The 24295-nt window shown below is 38.9% G+C and overlaps 1 protein-coding gene, 1 non-coding gene and 2 pseudogenes across 6 annotated transcripts in view; 3 read left to right on the forward strand and 1 right to left on the reverse strand.

Annotated features, from left to right (window-relative positions):
* The window catches only part of RAB3GAP2 (RAB3 GTPase activating non-catalytic protein subunit 2), a 109384-nt gene that overhangs the window by 37365 nt on the left and 47724 nt on the right, over positions 1 to 24295 (forward strand). For 2 of the 3 annotated variants that reach the window (XM_081491965.1, XM_081491966.1), the window contains exons 3-9: positions 9340 to 9463; positions 10301 to 10382; positions 12727 to 12774; positions 12905 to 12980; positions 13299 to 13400; positions 17686 to 17785; positions 20818 to 20916. In XM_081491965.1, the coding sequence (XP_081348091.1) occupies positions 9340 to 9463; positions 10301 to 10382; positions 12727 to 12774; positions 12905 to 12980; positions 13299 to 13400; positions 17686 to 17785; positions 20818 to 20916 (631 nt within the window). Of the gene's footprint in view, positions 1 to 9339; positions 9464 to 10300; positions 10383 to 10827; positions 12775 to 12904; positions 12981 to 13298; positions 13401 to 17685; positions 17786 to 20817; positions 20917 to 24295 lie in introns of all 3 variants that reach the window. The other variant, XM_081491967.1, reaches the window with a different exon arrangement.
* Positions 944 to 1813, reverse strand: LOC145506707 (small ribosomal subunit protein eS1 pseudogene; annotated as a pseudogene). The gene has a single exon (XR_014054195.1). The product of XR_014054195.1 is annotated as a small ribosomal subunit protein eS1 pseudogene (transcript).
* LOC145506708 (ubiquitin-ribosomal protein eS31 fusion protein pseudogene) lies at positions 7387 to 7923 on the forward strand (annotated as a pseudogene). The gene has a single exon (XR_014054196.1). The product of XR_014054196.1 is annotated as a ubiquitin-ribosomal protein eS31 fusion protein pseudogene (transcript).
* LOC145508123 (small nucleolar RNA SNORA36 family) lies at positions 23327 to 23458 on the forward strand. Its single transcript, XR_014055382.1, has one exon. It is a non-coding gene; the product is annotated as a small nucleolar RNA SNORA36 family (small nucleolar RNA).

Raw genomic sequence — 24295 nt, forward strand, 5'->3', positions numbered from 1 at the left:
TACACCGAGGAAACCAGAATTGAAAGAGATGCGTGTACCCCAATGTTCATCGCAGCACTGTTTACAATAGCCAGGACATGGAAGCAACCTAGATGTCCATCAGCAGACGAATGGATAAGGAAGCTGTGGTACATATACACAATGGAATATTACTCAGCCATTAAAAAAAATACATTTGAATCGGTTCTACTGAGATGGATGAAACTGGAGCCCATTATACAGAGTGAAGTAAGCCAGAAAGAAAAACACCAATACAGTATACTAATGCATTTATATGGAATTTGAAAGATGGTAATGATAACCCTATATGCGAGGCAGAATAAGAGACACAGATGCATAGAACAATTTTATGGACTCTGAGGGAGAAGGTGAGGGTGGGACGTTCTGGGAGAATAGCATTGAAACATGTATATTATTGTATGTGAAACAGAACACCATTCCATGTTCGATGCATGAGACAAGGGCTCAGGGCCGGGGCAATGGGCTGACCCAGAGGGATGGGATGGGGAGGGAGGTGGGTGGGGGGCCAGGAAGGGGAACACATGTAAACCCATGGCTGATTCATGTCAATGTATGGCAAAAACTATTACAATATTGTAAAGTAATTAGCCCCCAACTAAAATAAATAAATTTATAAAAAAAAAAAAAGTAAAATATGTATTTGTTACAGTCCTAGTGTTTAGAATGGATTCCCTTTCATAATCCACATTGATGGCTTCCATATTTGTGCAGATTAAGAAAATATTTTACTAATCTCAAGGCAAAGAAAAGACTTTGAAGTTTAGGATATGATAAAAGAAAATTATACATTCTCTTTTCCCACCCCTAAGCAGGAGCTGTGTTTTATAGCTAATGGATGAATTTAATGTTAACTTTAGTAACTGAGTGCGTGCTGATTTTTGTGGAAAGCCAAGATAGTCCTTGATGGTGCTGGGGGTTTTTTTTGTTTTTTTTTTTTTTTTTTACCACGAATAAGATCTTTTATTTGTCACCATTAAGAGTCTGCATTTTAAACTGATTCTTGGACTGGTGGCTCGTATCCATGAGCTCGCTCAACTTTAGCACCTATCTCGTCCCCAGTAGCTTTTCCAGAACTACTACCTTCACCATGTAGCTCCATGAGTTTTCCCAATTCAAATTTGGGCTTCTTCAGCATTTTTACTTTTCTAACGAAGACATCATGGAGCAGATAAATAGATTGGGAAGCCTTTTCTATGTCTTTTCCAATGCTATCTGGAATCAGTTTATTGACCACCTCTTTCAGGTCATTTGTCTGCACCTCTCGGGTCATGATTTCCATCATCTTCTTGCGGATCTGGCGCACCTGCTGGTGCTGGGCATAAGAGGTCTTCCGAATCTGATTGTTGCGCTTTTTAGTAAAACCCACACAGAACAGACGAAGCAAGTAACCATCGTTAGTCTTGACATCAACTTGAGCTTCAATCATGGTCTGCCATTTTTTGACCATGGAGCACATTTTGTCACAAGTAAGATCCATACCATGAAAATTAGTCAGGCAGTTTTTGCCCTGAATATCCTCAGTAATTAGCTTGAATTTTCTAAGTGCTACTTCATCATTCTGCAGATCAGCAAGACACTTCAAAAACACGACCTTTGAGGCCATCAGACGTGATTTTGGTTCCTTGAGTTCTTGTTACCAGTGTTTTTCCAATATTCCTTATATTGAACATAGCTGGTGCTTCACATCATACCAATCTTTTTTAGAAAATGGGTCAACCACTTTCTTCTTGGCTCCCTTTTTGCCTCCTTTCGTAAGGCGCTTGTTCTTGCCGACCGCCATGATGCCGCTCAGAGAGCCAAAAGCTGTTTTTGTTTTTTTAAATATCACGCCTCACTAGGGAAATTAAGTACCTTATCACATGATCGCATTATTTTCGAATCATTACCTTCAAGGGAGCATTGTTCATGGCCATGGGCCCCATATTCGTGTGGGAGGTTTTCAGAAACATCTTAATTGGTAGCAGATGCCCTTATGGTACACAACAGTGATGAGCTTGCATCTTACCGGCCAGCAAATGTGTGTTGGCACATTCTTAACGAGACCTTGACAGCCCACTTTCGTCCCTTTACTTTTTAATCATCGAGGGGCGCTCGTCTTTCAGTCTAGAAGCGGACTAGAGCTCCTTGTCACCCCCTTCATTCTGAACACAGAGCAGAGCGGAGTTGAAGTGCTGTGACAGTTGTGCTTCTAGGGCCCAGCTTCTCAGGGCAGTGCAGCGTGGAAACAGCACAGAGGTTGTCCAGGCAGTTGCACCCCAGGGTCTGCGTTCAAATGCCTGCGTCCAAATCTCCGCTCCATCTGTGTGATGTAGGGAACGGGAGTAGTAATGGAACCCTCTTGTAGAGCAACAGTGAGAATTAAGTATGATTTATGTGTAATGCATTTAACACAGCATCTGGCACTTAGTAAGTGTTTGGCGGATGTTCCTGTGTACATCATCCAGGTCACTGATGTCAGCCCTGTCTCATTCCTGTTGAGTTAGGTGGCCAAACCCAAGCACACATCTGGGGCAAACACTTCTTGATGGAATCACTGTCTTCTGCTTAGGGTGGCACCAAAGGATTCCTTCATCGTGAGAGGAGATTTCACATGACTGGCCTCATTTCTGCCACGTTACTCGGGTGTAAGTAGCAGGCATTCTAGGACAGTGAACAATGTAGGACATCTACTTTCCCATCCTTTTGTTCTTTGCTTGCCTTTGTGTACAGCATATTAATTGTTGATGTACGATTCAGATGTACCAAGGGATTTCTTTTTCTTTTTGAGGACTTATTGAAAGACATTTGATTTATAAGAGTTCTTTGCCCACCTCCACTCCAAATTGTTCTCAATTCTTCCATTTGCTTTATGATTTTCTGATAAAATTCACACTGCATGGAGCAAAACAGCTAAGCCTGTGGAGAAATAACACATTTTAGCTCTGTTTATAACTTTAAAGATAATATTTGCTTTTAGTTGTGTCCTTAAAAGGCTTTTTATTTTATCGAATCTGATACAGTGAATATTGTACCTTCAGTGTTACATGTGACCAGGACCTTGTGGTTGCTCCTACCCCACCCCAGTGTGGCTGTGGATCAAAAGAGCTATCGAGCTTGTGTTAAGAGACACACCATTGCATTTCGTGACAAGCTAGCATCATTCCCAAGCAGCAAGACTAAAGCTTTAAATCTAGAATTTTATAACACGTCAAATCCTAATGATGATAAGATATCTTAATATAATGTAACCTAATATACTACAAGCCCTAGGAAGGAAATGGCAGTGTATTCCAGTATTCTTGCCTGGGAAGTCCCATGACAGAGGAGCCTGGAGGACTATAGTCTGTGGAGATGGCAAAAGAGTTGAAGGTGACTTAACCACAACAAGGAATAGCATACCTTATTTCATTGTGCTTTGCAGATATGGTGGTTTTTTGTTTTTGTTTTCTTTTTACAAATTGAAGGTTTGTGGTAACCTTGCATCAAACAAGTGATCGATGCCACTTTCTAACAACATTTGTTCACTTCCTGTTTCTTTGTCACATTTTTCTAATTCTTGAAATATTTCAAATCCTCTGCTGGTAGAATGCTTATGATTCGTTGAAGGCTAAGATGATGGTTAGAATTTTTTATCAATGAATATTTTTAAATTACAGAATATACATTTTTTAGACATAATGCTGTTATGCACTTATAGACCATAGGATAGTATAAACATAACTTTTATATGCACTGGGAAATCAAAAAATTCATGTGACTCACTTCGTTGTGCTGTTTGCTTTATTGTAGCTGAACCCACAGTATTTCTGACCTCTGCCTGTATAATATAGTCATGTGAGTGTTCTATAACTTAATTTTGGTATATGGAACTCCCACTTATACTCATTCAGCTTTGCCATGATAGACTAGGAGGATCTGCTTTTAGTCCCACAGTCACAGGAAAAATGGAGAGTTGGAGAGTGAAGAGTGATGGAAGGTATTGGTTTTCGCCATCTTCTCACCTCTCCCCCACCAGCCCTCATCAATAGATGAAATTGGAATGCTGATCCATGTGGTTTCATGTTACTAGAAATGTACATTAATGAGATGCTCAGCAAGGGTAGGGATGTAACCAGTCATTGTGGACCTCTGCCTGTATAATATAGTCATGTGAGTGTTCTATAACTTAATTTTGGTATATGGAACTCCCACTTATACTCATTCAGCTTTGCCATGATAGACTAGGAGGATCTGCTTTTAGTCCCACAGTCACAGGAAAAATGGAGAGTTGGAGAGTGAAGAGTGATGGAAGGTATTGGTTTTCGCCATCTTCTCACCTCTCCCCCACCAGCCCTCATCAATAGATGAAATTGGAATGCTGATCCATGTGGTTTCATGTTACTAGAAATGTACATTAATGAGATGCTCAGCAAGGGTAGGGATGTAACCAGTCATTGTGGAGTAGTTTCTCTGAATTTGCTTCTCAGTGATAATCTGCTTCTTGTGCTTTCATCTTGGTAAATTCTTACAGGGCAAAATTCATGTTTGTGCTGAAATGGCTTATAGTCCACTTGCTGGACATGGTGTCACACAAAGCTTGATTATAATTTGACACTGAGTTCTAGACCCAATAGAGAGAGTAGTACTTTGTGTGTTTACTTGTACCTACACTGATATTGTACCTACATGGATATGTCAGCCATAATCTTAAAATGTTAAATCATAAAATTACTTAAGGAAAGATATTACTAAAGATACTATTATTCCTTATGGATGCACTACTTAGCATACTAGCCTTGAATCAATTGCTCATTGTCATATCGTTTCATGTGTGAGAATAAATACTGGGTTATTCAAGTATCTTTGTGAATATAAGTAAGGAGGAATTGGAAAGCTGTTATTCATTCATGTTTGCAGTTGTTCAGTGAGCGGAGTAGAGGAGTCATAGAAAGTATCGAAGGCTTCTAGTCTAGGGTTGGAGAAATGCAGTCACAGAAGAAACATCAGAGAATAGTAAGACTTTTCATGGTAATAAACTTGAAAGATAGTAAAATCAGAGGAGAATGGGATTGCAGCAGGAACTGGCACGTGAGATGGGCAGGCAGAAAAGAGAGAAAAGAGTCTTTCTAAAGGAGAACTCAGAGCAATGCCTCAAGAATGTGCTGACTCCCATGTTCAGATACAGTTCCTCACAGATCTAAATCAGTTTGCAGAACCACAGAAAGAGTAGCCTGGTATATTGTTGTTGTGTTGTTGCTAAGTTGTGTCCAGACTGTTTGTGACCCCATGGACTGTAGCCAGCCAGTCTCCTCTGTCCATGGGATTTCCCAGGCTAGAATTCTAGAGCAGGTTGCCATTCTTCTCCGAGGGATCTTCCCGACTCAGGAGTCAAACCTGCGTCTCCTGCATTGGCAGGTGAATTCTTTACCTCTTAGCTGCCAGGGAAGCCCAGCCTGCTGTATAGTGATAAGTAATAGGGAAGTTCTTTTAGAGAAAACGCTTTTCGCTGACTGAGACTGGAGTCAAATCCTAAGGCTTCTTAAAAGATCTGTTACAGTCACCCACAATGATGATTGTGGTCCTCCTCTGGTCTCAGACGCTGATTGTGTGGCAGGGAGTACATATTCTTAACCGTCCCAAGACTCTACTATCTTCATTGTAGGATGAGGTTTGGGCCAGTTAGTCTTTAAATGCCTTCCGTCTTTGAATTTCTTAAACTCTTTGTCTTTTGGGCAAATGTAAACACAGCTCTCATCCTTACCAGTGACATTATTTTGGAAACAGGATAAAAACAGAAGAATAATACTCTGTGTTGAAAAGTAATTTTTACAAACTTTTTGGAGTTTACTGTTTGAACAAAGTTTTGGAAGTATGATAAAAGGAACCCATTTGTGTAGATGTTCTATTATTAAAAAAAAATTTTTTTTATACAGCTTTCCAAAAGTAGAGCTGTAGTATCCCTTTTCTAGAGCATTGTTTGGATTTCTTTTCTATTGCAACGAGATGGAAATTTTATAGAGCAATCAGAGTTTAGATACTCTTAATTTCTTATCAAACACAACACTTAAATAATAACTCTGTATGACTTTCCCTGCTTTGATTCTTCTTCCTGAAGGAAGGAGGTTGAACCTCAGAGTTAGTGTAATTGGATCTCATTAAAGTGGAGGAAACCATAGGGTGGTGATGCCCTCATCGGCCAAGGCACTGTGAGGAGTCCTGGGTGAGTGCTGGCTAAACAGAGACTGTGCAGTTGGACGGAAACTGTAGGTCAAGGGAGAAGTTAATTACAACTAACTTTTACCTTACAACTTTGACTTTTTAAGGAATAATTTTCTCCCTGTCTTATATGTAGAAAAATGCACGTTAAAAACAGCAGACTGGATAACAAAAGTCCTAAAAACTGTAGCTTTACTAAAATAAGGGATATTGCCAGTATGACTCTTCTCCCTATCTTTTGAAAGTGAGTGCAACGTCTTTAGTGTACCTTGCAGAAGAAAGAGGAATCTGGTTGATTCCTCAGTGTTCCACTGAGAAGGAAAAATAATCGCATGACTATTTCAGAGGTTTCAGACTTACTTGGAGATTTTCCTAACAATGTCTTATAATCCATATTTTATTTCTGTTTTAAACATTTCTTTGATAGTATCACAGCAAGAAATATTTGTCTTTCTTAGAAATACTGCCATAATATTTCTGATTAGGATGATTTTCTGTTTTTAAAATCCTTTAAATTTCATTGTACTAGTAATATATTCTTTTGTTTGTTTGTTTGTTTGTTTGGGTTTTTTTTAGTAATATATTCTTATTGTTTGTGTTAGTAACACAATCATGTCTGTCTGACTTTTTGCAACCCCATGGACTATAGCCCACCAGGCTCCTCTGTCCACAGAATTCTCCAAGCAAGAATACTGGAGTGGGTTGCCATTCCCTTCTCCAGGATATCTTCCCAACCCAAGGATCAAACCGAGGTCTCCCACGTTGCAGGGGGATTCTTTACCATCTGAGGTACTAGGGAAGCCCTAAAAGCTTTAAAAACCATAATTTTTTTTTTTTTTTAATGACAGCAACCTGCATCTCTTCCCCCTCTCTTCCCTCCTATCTTGATTAATTCAACCCAAAAGCTGTTGGGTAGGGTTGAACAAGGTAGAAGACCAAATGACATAAAACCTAGGAGCTATAAGAGAGTAAATATAAATAGATCAGTAATTTTAGTACATAAAATTTAAAAATTCTGCATGAAGAAAACTAAGCTATGACATGAACTGGGGAAAACTTTTGTTCAAAGGGCCAATTTTCTTTGTATGTAAAAATGCTAAGTAAAAAACAAAAGAAGGGAAAGGTATGTAGAGGTTTTATTGTACCATTTTTTTAATAATGTCAAAACAGCTTTTGGATCCACCATCTGCGGTGGAACCGCTGCCAAGATGCAGATTTTCGTGAAGACCCTGATGGGGAAGACCATCATTCTCAAGGTTGAGCCCTTGGATACAAAAGAAAATGTAAAGGCCAAGATCCAGGATAAGGAAGGGATTCCTCCTGACCAGCAAAGACTGATCTTTGCTGGCAAGCAACTGGAAGATGGATGTACTTTGTCTGACTACAACATTCAAAAGGAGCCCACTCTTCATCTAGTGTTGAGACTTCATGGTGGTGCTAAGAAAAGGAAGAAGTCTTACACCACTCCCAAGAAGAACAAGGCATAAGAGAAAGAAGATTAAACTGGCTGTTCTGGAATACTGTAAGGTGGATGAGAATGGCAAAATCAGTCGCCTTCGCTGGGATTGTCCCTCAGATGAATGTGGTGCTGGAGTCTTTATGTCCAGTCACTTCGACAGACATTATTGTGGCAAATGTTGTCTGACCTATTGTTTCAACAAACCAGAAGACAAGTAATTGTATATTGGTTAATAAAGATATGAGCTAACCAAAAAATAAAAATAAAAATAATGTCAAAACATGCCCCAAAATAGCAAAATTGTTAAGCGGTTTCTAAGGAAAAGAACCTTCTATAGCCATTAAGATGATAGTATGAAAATTCAGTGGTGTCCCAATTGTGGGTGATTTTCCCCTTCTATTTTCTGTGTTTTGAATAAAACAAATCTCCAATAAGCAATAAAATGTTACCAGGAAAAATAAACGCTTTATGTAAAAAAAAAAAGTAGATACAAATCAATTAGAGAAAGAACAGCAACCCAATAGAGGGTCTGCAAAGGAAAGGAACATACTGTTCATAGAAAAGTCTCTTAAACATATGAAAAATACTCATTCTCACTCATAAGAGGAATGCTGTAGACTAAGACACTACTTTTTGTGTGCTAATTGGGCAAAGATCAGAGTTAAAGCACTTGTGAAGAGTCCCTGAGTAAGCAAGCACTTTCAAAACTTGCTGGGTCAGATCATAAGTTAACACAACTTCTGCAGAGCACAATTTGGGCATAGCTAGCAAATTTACTAACACGCATTCCCTTTGACTAGGAACTTATCCTACTGGCATCCTCCCACATAAACTGATAAATGTATAAAATTATTCATTGTAGCATTGTTTGTAGCAGCAAAAGAGTGTGAACAACACAAATGGGGTGTTGGGGTGTTTCTACAATGGAATGCTCTGCAGGAACTTTAAGTAGAGTGAAATCTAAGGTATATCTTAAGAGAAAAAAAATATAGAAGTATGTATGTAGCATGCTACCTACCATTTGTATCAGAAAAGGGGAAAGGGGTAGTTAATCATATTTGCCTATGTGCAAATATGTTAATCATATTTGCCTGTGTGGTGTCTCTGGAAATATACATGAGATACAGTCACGCTGCTGTCTCCAGAGTGAACAGCAGGGCGGCTGGAATACAGAAATTGTCAGACTTTGCAAAGACCTTTTTGGATCTGTGAATTTTTAACCATAGGAATTTACCTATATAGTAAGTACGTATTCAGTTGAAAAAAAGAAAACACCTTTCAGACTACATAAAAAGAAATGTCATAATTATCATACTTTACAGGCCGTAAGTGTCAAGTAATATTTTCTTTGCTGTCTAGCTGCAGATGCCCTAGCTAGCTGTCTCAAGTAGGATTAGTTACCAAATTTCCTAACTAAATCATTCCTGGAATGATCCCTATGTGAGATTCTTTTAATGTCTTGCTATCTGTTTTATTTAAAAATTTTACATGAATTTTCAAAACTGAGATCTGCTTGTGGTGAGTATTTTTTTTATTGGTCATCTTTGACATGTTTTGATAACAAATATTATTGAGACTATAAAAGAATTGGGAAGGTCTTTTTTCCCTTGCTTCTCAAGGTGGACAAGGTGAGTTGAACTGTTCTTGATATTTTTCCATGGAAGTAATTGTAGTTTTACTCACAGGAAGAAGAAGGAAATACTTGCAAACCACAAAAAACTTCCTGGCTTCAAGATTGTATTTTATCATTATCTCCAACCAATGATCTTATGGTTATAGCTCGGGAACAAAAAGCTGTATTTCTAGTGCGTAAGTACTCTGTAATTTTCATTTATTTTAACGCATAGAATAGAAAATGGATTAGGTAGAAAGAAAAAGTGTTACTTCTGCATTATATGGTAGCATTTGATAGTTTGATATGTTGCACAGCACTTTTGATTCTCTTTTATTTCTTTCTCTTCCCCTTTCTTTTCTGTTTCTTTCCTCTCTGTTTTCCATTCTTGGCTGCAGATACTCTAGCTGTCTCTCTGGCACTTCAGAAGCAGTTTTGGGCATTGCCCAATTCTCACAAGGGGCAGTTAGAGCTAAAAAGGCCACTGACCTCTTCTTAGCAATAATGTGAATTGGGTGACTTTCAGCTCTAATTTGAAAGCTCACAGTAATGTTGTTTCCTATTTGGGGTATAAGTTTAGCTTATAATTTTTATTGAAGATTAAATTTAAAGTTTGGCTATATGTAGAATGTGGAAAACCTCACTGATCAAAATAAGGTCTTGTATTAAATGGGTATGGAGTGGTGCTATTAAGCAGATTTGCCCTCCAATAGCATAAATCTATTAGAAAAATTTTCTCTGCCAATTGAAGATAAAAGTTTTATAAATAAAAATGATGGGATAATACATAAGAATTAATAACTTCATTATATGGATTGAATTGGAAGAGAGGCTAAAGAGAGTTTTATAACAATCTTATAAAAATGTTTAAACATTATCTTGTATTTATTTATTTAAGACCCACATCAGTTAATATAGAACTATTAAATTCTGCACTCATCATTCTAAAGGAAAAGAATGAAATTAATAAATTCTGTTTTAGTATGCTGTAATTAAAGTTATTTAATTGTGTGATGATGTTTGTTTGTTTTCAGCGAAATGGAAACATAGTGATAAAGGGAAGGAAGAAATGCAGTTTGCTGTTGGTTGGAGTGGTTCTTTAAGTGTTGAAGAAGGGTAGGTACCAGTTAGTTCTTTTTGTCTCTCCATACGTTAAATGTATATGTGAAATTGTTTGACTTGTATATCAATCTGCTAAGACGTTTCGTCATTTGGAATGTTGATTAAACGTATATTCATTGTAGCTTTAGAGATTGTAGAGCATGATTTGGGCAGTAAATTTTAATTTTATTAACCATGTAAGTATTAAACAAAGAACCAAAAAAAACCCCTTTGTGTTTGGAGAGGATTTACAGGAGAGTTCAGAGAGAATTCCATAATATACTGTCTACATTTTGTCTTTTCCTTCAGTTCAGTCACTTAGTCGTGTCAGATTCTATGCGACCCCATGACAACATGTGGTCCCCTGGAGAAGGAAATGGCAAACCACTGCCCCGTATTCTTGCCTTGAGAACCCCACAAACAGTCTTTTCCTTAGCTCTTTATTATCTTTTTTTTTTAGCATACCACGTGGCATATGAGATCTTAGTTGCCCAACCAAGGATCAAACCCACGTCTCTTGCAGTGGAAGTGTGCACTTTTAACTTCTGGACCACCAGGGAAGTTCCTCATTGTTAATTTTATTCAGCCAAAAAATCAAGGGCTGCCATGGTCCTTTCTGCTTTGTTAGCACTGGGCTTGTACTTAAAGGGGACAGTGCTACATTAATTCTTAAAACTCATAAATACTTCAGAAATGCAAGTTAGTAAATTCAAGTTTCCTACTGACCTGATTAGAGTTTTAAAACCAGATCTCTAGCATGGTTCTGTGATGGAGCTGCTAGCCTGGAACCTGCTGCCAAAAATTGTTTTCAGTTAAATTTTTATGACTGAAAGTTATCTAGTTGGAATGAATAAGGTTCTTTAGACTTTAAATTCAGATAAAAGACAATCAAGTAGAAATCCATGGTACATGCCTGACACTCTGTAGAGTCTCAGTGAGTTGTTTTCTACTCTTGTCAAAATAAATGCTATTTCTCCTTGAGTCATTTAGTCTAAGCATTTTGAAGACATTTAATTTCTGTCAGAAATGCACATGCAAGGTTCAGTTACTTTAGGGCTTCCCGGATGGCTCAGTGGGTAAAGAATCCACCTGCAATGCAGGAGACTCAGATATGGGTCCAATCCCTGGGTCGGGAGGATCCCCTGGAGAAGGAAATGGCGACCCACTCCAGTATTCTTGCCTGGAAAACCCCATGAACAGAGGAGCCTGGTAGGCTACAGTTCAAAGGGTCGCAAAGAGTCAGACAACAACTAAGCACACAGGCACGACAGGAGGACTGAGGCTGTCAAGAGCCTCACCCACTTATGCTAGTATGTTACTTTAATACGTTTTCAGTTACCTTAGAGACAACAGACAACCAAAAAGGTTCATTTTGTTTGGTGTCTAGTTTGATGTAAGGGGAAGAGGATTTATAGTTTGTTGAATAAGCTGGTGATGGTCCTGAGTTTTGACGGTTTAAGGAAGAGGTCAGTAGGAGTTATTTTAATTTTGAGGCCTGTCGGCGTGGGACAAATTTTTTTTGAATCTTCACGTCAGGAAAAAAAAAATCTTTTAGGGACCATCAGCCCAGCAGGTGCTTAGAAATAGGTTATCAGCAGCAATTTCTGCAAAATATAAAAAAAGAAGCCAGCCAATTATGCTACTGCTAAGTCACCTCAGTCGTGTCCGACTCTGTGCGACCCCATAGGTGGCAGCCCAGCAGGCTCTGCCATCCTTGGGATTCTCCAGGCAAGAACACTGGAGTGGGCTGCCATTTCCTTATTCAATGCATGAAATTGAAAAGTGAAAGTGAAGTAATTCAGTCGTGTCTGACTCTTAGCGACCCGATGGACTGCAGCCCACCAGGCTCCTCCATCCATGGGATTTTCCAGGCATGGAGTGGGGTGCCATTGCCTTCTCCAGCCAATTATGGCAAGTCTCTAGAATCATGTTCTCAACAGAAATGCAGTTTGCCTGTTATGTGATTGCCAGTTCCTCCAACCTTCTGCCCAAGTTCTTTACTGATGTGGAGGAGAGGGGAACAGTGGGAAATGACTGCTTGGTGATGTTTTCTAACTTTTGTGTATGATCAGTTGGGTACAGTAAAGGTTTGCTTTTTTATCTTTATGCTTTCCATGACGATACAGAACGAAAAATACTGTTTTTTGTTAACCTCAAATGATGTGAGATTAGCTTTTATGTGAGTGGGTTTTATTACCCTCCTTATGGTAGTTTTGCTCATTTTTTCATTTATATATTGGATACAATTGGTCAACAGAGCTCATTTTCCACTTAATTGTCCTTTAACATCCAATCATAGACCTATAAAAGTCATTGATAAATTGATTGGGTAAACATGTGATTTTGTCTTTGTTTTTAGGGAATGTGTAACCAGTGCTCTGTGCATCCCACTAGCAAGCCAGAAGAGGTAAGGATAAGTGAGTTTTTTTTTTTTTTGGTTTGATGTATGAACTCTTAAGATCTTTTTTTTTTTAAATAAATTTATTTATTTTAGTTAGGGGCTAATTACTTAAGATCTTTGATTTTGTTTGTAACAGGAGTTCCACTGGACGCCCAGACTGGACCTGCATCGTGGTGGGCTTTACTTCGGGTTATGTACGCTTCTACACAGAGGTGAGTTGAGTGTTATGCAGTTAAAAGGCACCATTTGACTGGAAAAACCTGGTTCCCCATTCCCATTATACTCCTTTGTGACTCACTCCCTGACCCTTGAACGTGTAGTTATTACTTTATGGGGGTGAAGGCTGGAACGGGGAAGCAGTGGTAGAAAGTTCTGCTGTAAACTACAGAGAAGAGAAGCCATGTTCTTCTGCAGACAGACCAACTGGCATCCATGGAAGACTTGTGGGGAACGCCGCTCTCTGCCCACCACAGCTGTTCAGGTATATTAGTAAGAAAGCAAGCAGGGCTCATCTCTGTGCTTCCTCCTAGAATGGCGTGCTCCTGCTCGCACAGCTCCTGAACGAGGACTCAGTGCTTCAGCTCAAATGCAGGACCTACGAAATCCCACGACATCCTGGCGTGACTGAGCAGGTAGTGTAAGAGATTGTGTCCAGAGGGACAGTGGCTTTACTTTGAAGTTGTGTCTTCCTTCTTGTTGGGTGGAACCTTTAAGGTATCTTCTTGTGGCACAGTTAGCTCTGCTGTCAGATTTTAGAAATAGAAGCTATTCATAGCTGAGTAAGGAACACCAGTCTTGCTTTTACTTACTTAAGGAAATATTGTATGCTTTGCTCTACAGTGAAATAAAACACTTAAGTTAGAAACTGAAGGGTTTTCTCATTTTGAGAACTTAATAGTGACTTAAGGTAAAAAATGGTTTTATATAACCTTATATCTTTTTTATTTGGATGTAGGTATTAAAAGTATGTAGAGTAAAAGAAAAAAGATTTAGCTGTATTGTTAATAGTGCTACTATGTTGCACTAACCTATTTCTCAGAAAAGGGGTTATTCAATTTTTATTTACTGTGGAAAATATTTTATATTCATAGAAAATTTTGATAGAGAAAATAATACTATTGAGTGTCTAAGGCACTCCACAGTTTTCACTTCTTCCTAGGTGCTGTGTGAGATTTTGGTTGTCTCACAGTCAAAAATTATGATTGTGTCTACAGTAATTGTAGAGCCACATAAACTAATATGCTCTTGTTCAGCACATCTTGTGTGATTCATCGTCAAAACTATATAATATGCCTTCTCTCTTTGTGCTCTCCGGCTTCCAAGAGGTTTGAAGTAAGCAGATGAATATATATTGTGTTCCTTTGTGGACTTAAATTGTGTGATAGATGGACTGGAGTGAAATTTAACCCAAGAAGGACTAGACTAATATCTGTTAATACTGGTGAATGAGTTAATCGGTAATATTAAGCAATACCTTATGAGTTGCTAGTTTACATGAACAGAATAACTTCTGTGCAAATTAAGAGAAGAGAGAGCTCAATTAGGACTAGGGTAATAAAAGAAAATTTCACTGAGGAGGTAGAGTTTGAATTAAGCCTTGAAAATGGGTATAGAACTTAGAAAAGAAGGGAAAATATTTTAGGTAGTTAGGAAAAAAAACCAGGGAAGATTCAAACATGGAACTGTGAGACAGCAAAGAAACTGTGTTAGAGACTGAGAAACTGTCAAATAGTGTGAGTGACCAGATTGTTCATGAATTTGAAAGCCAAGTGAAAATCAGAATTGCTTCAGAAGATCTAAAAGGTACTAGAGATTTATGAGAAGGTAGTATCATCAAAGGGATCTTGAAGGACCTTGTTCTGGATGAATTGGACTTGTGAGAATCTGGAATCAGGGAGGCTAGTTATCCTGTTTTTTCAGTTATCAGTAAATAGATGTGCAGTGCTGTGAGCCAGGACTGGAATGGCTGTGGGAAGAGGGAGGACATTTGACAGGACTAGGTTACTGTATCGAGATGCTGAATTTTTTTTTTTTTTTGGCTGCATCTGGTGTTAGTAGCAGCATGTGCGATCTTCTGCTGTGGCACAGACTCTCTAGTTGGGGTGCTCAGGCTCAGGGGTTGCAGCATCTGGGCTTAGTTGCTCCACTGCATGTGGGTTCTTAGTTCCCCAACCAGGGATTGAACCTGCATCCCCTGCATTGCAAGGCAGATTCTTAACCACTGGACCACCAAGAAAGTCCCAAGGTGTCGAATTTAAAGAGAAAAATGAGTTGGCTCTAAGATCTTCTGCATGAGGCACGCCGTTGACGAAGTTGGAAGAAGGGACTGTCTTGGTACTATACAAAGATTATTAAATTTGATTTTGTACTTGTTTGAGGTGATGGTAGGAAATAAAATGGATATGCCATCATGCCTGTAGTGATACAGAACTACCCCAGAGGCACAAAGACTAGATTGAAGGTGATGATTGAAGTCACAGGTATTAAACGAACTCTTCCAAGGACCCGTTACAGGAAAATAAAACTGAAGGCTGAAGACTTAAGTTACAATATGGATCGTAAGGAGTTGGGAGAAAATGGAACTATTGCAGGAAACAAACAATAAACTGTTGGAAATCCAAGTCTGTGATCTGTTTATTGAAGCTGCCTCTCAAGAGCCATTTCCCTTTTTTTTTTTCAAAAACAAATTCCCTGGAAGATGAAGGTTCTTTAAACAGTTTAAACTTGACTATGTTGTAATAATCTGTTTTTAGAGCTGGTAGAAAAATATAACTCACATTTAAATACTTGCTTGCTGTTTGCTTTTGTGAGTCAAAATCTTTTCACCGAAAAATATTTATTAAACATGCAGAGGGAAGTCTTTGTTGTTACTCTGTATTTTACATAAGCATCTTTTGGTCCAATATACATCAGTTTGTCTATCAGAAATATCTATTTGCTGTGTCTTTAGTGCACTCCCACATCTATTAAAGATCACAAGAGCAGATTTCCTTGTAATTCAGTTCTGGGGGCAGTGAATGTAGTAGGTGGGATGACTGATCATTGCAGGAAAAGATTCCAAAGGGAGATGTTTTTCTGGAATGCCAAAGAAACCTCTTCTGTGGTTTCTGCACAAAGATCCCTATCATTTAGCACAGTTTCTGCAGCTTTTGGACACTGGTGTTTGTAAGAGTATCTTTTTCAGGAAGACAGTCTTGTTTTGGAGATACTTGGCCAGCTGGGGATTCGCTCCTCCCCGTCAGGGACCTCTCTCCCCCTGCCGTGCTCAGTGGACTGCGTAGGCTTAGCATTGTCAAATTGTCGTGTGAACCTCGACATCAGCTCCCACCCCTTGTGGCCCACAAATGTCGTTTAAAAATGGAAACACCCCAGTAGTCCAGTAGAAAAAAAGGACAAGGCAGTTCTCAAAAGAAGAAATATAACTGGTCGATAGCATATGATAAACTTTTGAATGTTACTGATAATCTCAGAACTATAAGCAACTACATTTGGATAATTTTTCACCTTTCAGATTGGCAAAGATGAAGATTAACAAAACTTGGTGACAGAGGAAGAATCAGGCACTGTCATGTATTGTTGGTAGAATTATACACTGATAGGTACTTTCTTGAGATAGTTGAATAATATGAATGAAAATGAAAATTGTGAATGCTCTGTGACCCAACAGACCTCCTTGAAGGAATTTAGACCAAAGTGATGTGAAAAGATATATACAAAAGAATGTTTACTGCAGTAATGTTTATAATAATGAAAATATTTCATTCGTTCATAAACATTTACTTACTGCCCGTTATGTGCCCAGCCCAGTTGTAATCACTGAGAATCCATTTTTGAACCAGACGTGCAAGGTTTCTGCTTTTGTGGCGCTTACAGTTTGGAGGTGATGGTGGGTAGCCAATGAGGAACAGCTGGAGATTTTCCAGGATGTTTCCAGCCTCTGATAGGTGCTGTGAGGGAAGTAATCATGTTGATAAGATTGAAATGAGACAAGGAAATGGAATTGATGTTTGAGACAGAGACTCAGGAGTAGCCTTTCAGAGCAACCACATTTGAGCCAAGACCTGAGTGATCTAAAGAAAGGCAGGCAGTGACTTGGGAGGTGAAGGTGCAATGACCTTTGTGTTTAGGGTGCAAGGGGAGAGGGGTGAGATGATGTTGGAGGGAGAGGCCCTATCTTGAAGCTTGGGTAGAGTTCAGGTTTTATTCTAAGTGCAGAAAGGAGCCAGTGGAGAGATTTAATCAGGGCAGTAGTTTGTACTGCTGTGTCTCTGGAAGATCACTCCGGCTGTGGAGTGTGGATGGTAGAGAGGGAGACTGGAACCAGCAGGCCAAACTAATTGTTCGTCAGTAATAACTGGAATTTTGGTACATACAATGCAATACAGCATCACCACAACAAAAACTGATGTGCTCACTTACTGAAATGGAAGAATATCATTGACATATTACTGGATAAGGAAAAACCTGTTATAGAATACTGTATATGATACAGTCTTGTACAAAAGTGTGCGATTATGTATGACCCTATATACTGAAATACGTCTGGGATTTCAGGTGAGTTTCTTTTCTTTTTACTTTTATGTGTTGTTTGCATCCATATAGTGACTAAATTTTGCTTTTATGAAACTTGTACTTTTTTGGGTTACTCCCTTTGTCTATCCTGAAAATATTCACCGTATACAAAGGCTCATATTTGAGAAGAATTTTAAGCCCTTGATCAAAAGGCATTCTGAATTGTCTATTTGTTTTTTACTGTTCCTCTGCCTTGTATTGTCTTGTGTGTTGGGTGTTTGACGGTTGTTTAGTTACAGTATTCCCTTATTTTACATTAATAGTGATATTCAGCTATAACAGAAACATAGATATGCTTATTTGGCAATAATAGAAATATTTTCTTCTTTCTTATTCCTTTAACAGAATGAAGAGTTGAGTATATTATATCCAGCTGCCATTGTGACTATTGATGGATTTAGCCTTTTTCAGTCTCTTCGTGCTTGTCGAAATCAGGTAGCAAAAGGTAATTTGGGGCAAGAAATAGCTAACTTGTTGTGATATTTGTCTTATTTAATCTACTTAGAAAAATATGTCTTCTAAATTAAAAAAGCCTTCTGAACTAGTTCTAAAGAGAAAAAAAAAAACAACACTACTATAGAAATGGGAGTGTAGTAGATTGCTTCCCTGGTGGCTCAGATGGTAAAGAATCCACCTGCAGTGCGGGAAACCTGGATTCGATCCCTGGGTTGGGAAGATCCCCTGGAGGAGAGCAAGGCAACCCACTCTAGTATTCTTGCCTGTAGAATCCCCATGGACAAAGGAGCCTGGCGGGCTATGGTCCATGAGGTTGCAGAGAGTTGGACGCGACTGAGCAACTAAGCACAATAGATTGCTTAATTAGTAAGATAAAGGTGAGGACTAGGCCTTTAGGTCTCATGTTGCCAGTTGAACCATTGGCTTTTTTTACTAATTCAGCAATATGTCTTGGCCAGTTAAAAGAGAAGTTCAGCACTGGGGTAGAGAATTCAGTTGCGTCTCACTGAGGAACCAGATTTCTCACTAGATGAGTGATACTTGGGCCAGCACACTAAAATCTTGTGATTCTGCCTTGCTTCCACTCTCTGGAGATGAAAATAACAGAGAGTGTGCAGGGGGCGTTTTCCTCCCACTAGGCAGGACTCAACAAGCAGGCAGCATCAGCTGCTTTTAGCTGACTTGAAACACTTCTGAACAGAGAAAACTTAAGAGACCTAAATATAATCTATGTAGGCAACTATGTCAGTTCCAGACTTTGGCATGAAACGTGCACTTTAACCTTTCCTATAGCTTACTCCTTGGAAGGAAAGTTATGACCAACCTAGATAGCATATTAAAAAGCAGAGACATTACTTTGCCAATAGACGTCCGTCTAGTCAAGGCTATGGTTTTTCCAGTAGTCATGTATGGATGTGAAAGTTGGACTGTGAAGAAAGCTGAGCACCAAAGAATTGATGCTTTTGAACTGTGATGTAGGAGAAGACTCTTGAGAGTCCCTTGGACTGCAAGGAGATCCAACCAGTCTATCCTAAAGGAGATCAGTCCTGGGTGTTCATTGGAAAGACTGATGTTGAAGCTGAAACTCCAATACTTTGGCCACCTCATGCAAAGAGTTGACTCATTGGAAAAGACCCTGATGCTGGGAAGGATTGGGGGCAGGGGGAGAAGGGGACCACAGAGGATGAGGTGGCTGGATGGCATCACGGACTCAACGGACATGAGTTTGGATAAACTCCGGGAGTTGGTGATGGATAGGGAGGCCTGGGGTGCTGTGATTCATGGGGTTGCAAAGAGTCAGACACGATTGAGCGACTGAACTGAACTGACTGACTCATAGTTTAAACTTTGAGGCTGTTTTGTCTTTAGAAGAGGATATTGTGTTTCATCAAAAATCAAGATGAACTAATATTTTCTGTTCCACTAAGAAGCAAAATGCTGCCAGTAAGAGTCACGCCATCAGTTTTAAGATTCCAGTTTTAGAGATACTAAAATAAAAGTACAGAAAGCCCTGAGTCAATGCAGATACCAGTGTTGGTGCTGACTTACCCCCATTTTCTTCTGGTTTGGAATAAAGGAGCCTTCATGACCCTAAAAAGAGCCAAGTTTAGCTTGTAAATGATTTAGCTCCCTGAAAGTAGAGTTTAATTAAGATGTGCTATCCAATTCATAAAGATTGTTCATAAATCCAGAACTAAACTGTAAGACACAGAAGAAGCAATTTCTTCCAGGGAGAGAATGCAGCATCTCACATTGCAATAGAACAGTTTTCACTGTTTTTTTAACAGGTTGGTATGTATGATTAGTATGTTCTTTTTTATGTGGTTCTTTAGTAGTACATGCTTTTCTGTAAAGTCAGAATTTGGTTGAATTTTTATACCTATTTTCATAATCTTTTAAATTATTTAAATTTAGTCCACGTAAAGTTTCAATGTCTGTTATTTTGGAGAAATTTCAAATAGTCACCATTAATATATATGTCATTTTCTATAGAAATTTCTATAAGAATTTTCTATAGGTTTAAGAATTTTGTAATTTTCTATGCATAAGAATTCTGCAGTAAAATAAACTATAAATAGACAGTTATGCTTTAATTGGTATCATTAGCCATTTCATTTTTACTATTTTTGAATTGCCATTTATTTCATTATGTATGAGATCATAAAGCCGTTTTATCTCCTAGCAAGTAAGTAAGCCACTTACTGCCCTCTTACTGTAAGTTGCTCTAAATATCTGATTACTTAGCTACAGATTGATGTGACTTTTATTTCACAGTATAGGAAAACTCTCTCTGCTTGGCCTTACTCTCAAATCTGAAGTGCTTAGAGGATTACTGTTTTCCTTTGTCAGAGTACTTTTCTTCACCTTCCTGAATAAATGACAAGAATCCAGATGTATTCTAATACATAGCCTGAGAATGTACTGACAAGTGGGGTCTTGTGCATGAATCTGTGGCCCAAGGTGTAACTGCTGATTTTCTTTTCATTCCTCACTTCCTAGGTGGAAATACCATGGTCAATGATCAGCATTTCCTTCATTTTCCTGGCAATGCTGTCACTGTTAGCATATCTTTCTGTCAAGCCTGGTCTCATTTACATTTGAGATCTTTCTATTTTGTTATGTGAGCTTCTGCTGGGTGTACCATCAGGTTTCTCTAAGACACTGGTTGCTGCTTCAAGGATTTTATTCACTGTCTTTCTCAAGAGGGAGAAATTGCATAGTTGGCTTCAATTGCAGTTTGAATTCACCTTGATTTTTGATGGTAGTCTAGAGTTTTTAGTAGTGTTTTCTAATTCCTTAAGTGTTCCAGAATCTCTTATGTCAGCCAAGTTGGTCTTTTAATATATGCATTTTATGTATATTGTCTTGGTGTGAGTAAATCTCACTGTATGCATGGTTTGTATTACTTTATTTTTAATTAGTTTAGAATAATCAAGTTATTATATTTTTAATGATTTTTGGTAAAACTTCATTTTCTTCATTATATTTAAGTTTGGTTTGTCTAATTTTTATCTTTGACAGCTGCAGCATCAGGCAATGAGAACATCCAGCCACCACCATTAGCTTATAAGAAATGGGGTCTACAAGATATTGACACAATTATTGATCATGCTAGTATTGGTAAGCCATTACTAGTTCCAGTTCTTTTGGAACTTCTTATACTTTTTGATAGAAGTATCTCATTTATTGGAAATGTAGATTTATTCTCAGGGCTTCTCTGATGGCTCAGTGGTTAAAAAAAAATCTGCCTGCCAATGCAGGAGACATGGGTTTGATCCCTGGATACTGGGACATCCCCTGGAAAAGGAAATGGCAGCCCACTCTAGTATTCTTGCCTGGGAAATCCCATGGACAGAGGAGTCTGGCGGGCTGTAGTCTGTGGGGTTACAAAGAGTTGGACACGACTTAGCAACTGAACAACAACAATAACATTTATTCTCATGTGAAAAGAAAATCATTGTCTTTAGTGAGACATTTGGAGGGTAGTTCAGACTTAGAGATGATCATAAGTTAATGTCTTTAAGGAACGGTAGTGGTTTTAGTAATTATGCCCTTAGCATAAGCAGTACTGTACAGTTTTTTCATTGTTTTGTTTTTATAAGATTGTTTTTTAACATGAGCCATTTTTAAAATCTTTATTGAAGTTGTTACAGTATTGCTTCTGTTTTATGCTTTGGTTTATTGGCCATGAGGTATGTTGGATCTTAGCTCCCTTGACCAGGGATCCAACTGCACCCCCTGCATTGGAAAACCACTGGACCATCAGGGAAGTCCCTACTGTACAGTCTTGGATCACCCACTATTTGACTTAAGTTTTATACAGATGAGTTTGATTCATATAATTGCCAGATCAGTCTTCTAAAAATGTAACCTTTAGATCAACAAAGTATAGAGTAAAGTGTATGTCTTCTTGTGACCTGTATTTGAAGGCTTACTGTGTTAGGTATGAGGAATGCAGAGATGGAAAGATTTGATTTCTGCTGTCAGGATGCATATGGCTGGTTGGGAGGAACATGTGAAAACAATTACGATATCACAGCATGACAGTTGTCAGAATCGGCAAGTAGACCTACTCCTCCAGGGGGAGTAGAAGAGAAGCCTGAGGGAGTCAGGGAACTAGAGGTTGACCTCAATCTGAGATTGAAAGAATGAGTGGGACTTGACCAGGAGGACAAGTGTCAGGGAGGCACTTTAGCAAACAAGTATCACATGGGGGTGGAAACTCGTTGTGCAGGAAAAACAATGAGAACTGGCCTGGGTGAGGCCAGCCTGGGAGTAGGAGCCAGACTGTGAAGGCCTAGGATACTGTGCACAGGAACTTCTGTTTTTCTCATCACCATGTTGAGAGTCCTTAAAAGATTCTGAACAAGAAAATGGTACTATCACTTAGCCTGTTGGAAAAATCACTTGAATGGGTCAAGACGAGAAACTAAGTGCAGTAAGGAAGCTATGATAATCTCAGTGAGAAGTGATGGGCTTCTGGACTAAGAGTAGAAATGGGGGTAGAGAAGAAGGAAATGTTATTTTAAAATATATTCCAATTTTTTTCTGTTTAATAATATACGCTTGTTAGATTTTTCAAATAGCACATAAAATATAAAGAAAGAAAAAATAAGATAACTGGATGAGGTTTTTGCTGAGAAACTACTTACGCAGTCGTAGTATAGGAGAACCACACGGGATAGTCCACTGTCTCGGCTCATTAGCAGTGCGACTGTTAGCTGCTCCTAGGCCTAAATTCTACTCATTCGAGATAATGAGTAGAATCAGCACCTTAAGAGCAGGGTGGTTTTTGGCCAATGGTCCCAAGGAAATACGTATCCTGACTTCATTTTCTTTTCTATCTGACCTCCTGGTGGGGCTTCCCATTGTCTGAATCCAGCTCAAAATCTGGGTTCATAACATGCATGCACTGGGAGGGAGAGAAGGAGGGAGTGTGAATCCAGAAGGGAGGACTGAAGATACCTGGCACGGAGTGTCTTCGTTTATTGTTGGATCTCTTGTATGGAATACAGACAGACCTTGTTTTATTGCACTTTGCTTTATTGCACTTCGAAGGTACTACATTTTTCACAGATTGTAGGTTTGTGGCAACCCTTCGTCAAGCATATCTCTGGGTGCTATTTTTCCAAACGCATTTGCTCACTTCATGTCTCTGTGTCATATTTTGGTAATTCTTGAAATATTTCAACTCCTCTACCAGCGACAAGATTAGGAGTCACTGAAGGCTGAGATGATGGTTAGCAATTTTTAGCAATGAAGTATTTTTAAATTAAGGTATGTCCATTGTTTTTTAAGACACCATATTATTGTACTCTTAACAGGCTACAGTATAGTATAAACATATTTTTATTTGTACTGGGAAACCAAAATATTTGTTGACTCACTTCGCTGCGATACTTACTTTCTTTTGATGGTCTGGAATTGAACCTGGAATATTTCCGAGGTCTGCCTATAATCTGTAATAAGCACCTTGTTGGTAGACATTCCATTTATCTTTACTTTTTGTGAACACAGAAATGTTGCTAAACTCCAAAGTGTTGAGTTCAGTTCAGGGTGAGTTCCTTGTTCTGTTAATTAAACTTTGGAACATTGAAACAGGCTAGGAGAAATGATTGGATAGAAAATTTTATTCTATTCATTTATCTCCCAGCCTACAAAATGGAAAAATAAAAAAGAGGGGGCATGCCATGAGCTTTATTCCATGTATGTCTTTATGTAAAGGTCTGATAAACTCATTCAACAAAGAAATGAATGAATACCTGTTGTGTCCCAGGCACTAGTTTTGGTGCTAGAAATACAAGGCAGACAGGACTCCTGCCCTGATGAAGCTTAGGTTCTGGTGATGGGGAGACAAAAAAGAAACAATTAAACCAAATGAATAAACAGGGTAATAACAAAATGTTAGTGAGCATCATGAAACTAAGCAGAGGGTTATGACGGAAGTAGAGGAGCGAGAGGACTAGGTACATGGATGAGCAGAGGCCTCTCCTGAGACGCGAAGGATGGGAAGCAGCCACTATGTGAAAGCAGCAGAGACAGAGGCCTGGTCTAGAGGGGAGAGGGGATGGCGTACAGTCAAAACCTGAAGGGTTAAAGAAACAGAAAGGAGGTAGATGTGCCTTGATTGTAAAGTGAGGAAGAGGGACCAGATAAGGTTGGAGACATGCACCGAGGTCAGATCACATAGGTGTGAGGAGTTCGGGTTTTATTCTGAGCACAGTGGATGCCATTGATGGATTCTAAGTATGAGATATTTAAAAATATCCCTCTGACTGCTCTTCAGGGAGAGGCTTGTGGAATAAAAAATGAAAGCGAGGAGACCAGCAAAGAGTTTGTTGGAACAAGAGAGAATGAGAATTTTGTCTCAGGAGGAGGCAGTGCTAGAGAGTAGACAGATTGGAGATATAGTTGGCACTTGCCAAGGGATGGGTATTAGAAAAGAGAGAAAGGAAGGAGTCAGAGATTTCTTAGTTTTTAAGTGTGAGCAACTGGGTGA

The sequence above is a fragment of the Giraffa tippelskirchi genome, chromosome 5 (genome assembly GCF_054371585.1).
Source record: "Giraffa tippelskirchi isolate mGirTip1 chromosome 5, T2T-mGirTip1v1.2.pri, whole genome shotgun sequence".
Lineage (NCBI taxonomy): Eukaryota > Metazoa > Chordata > Mammalia > Artiodactyla > Giraffidae > Giraffa > Giraffa tippelskirchi.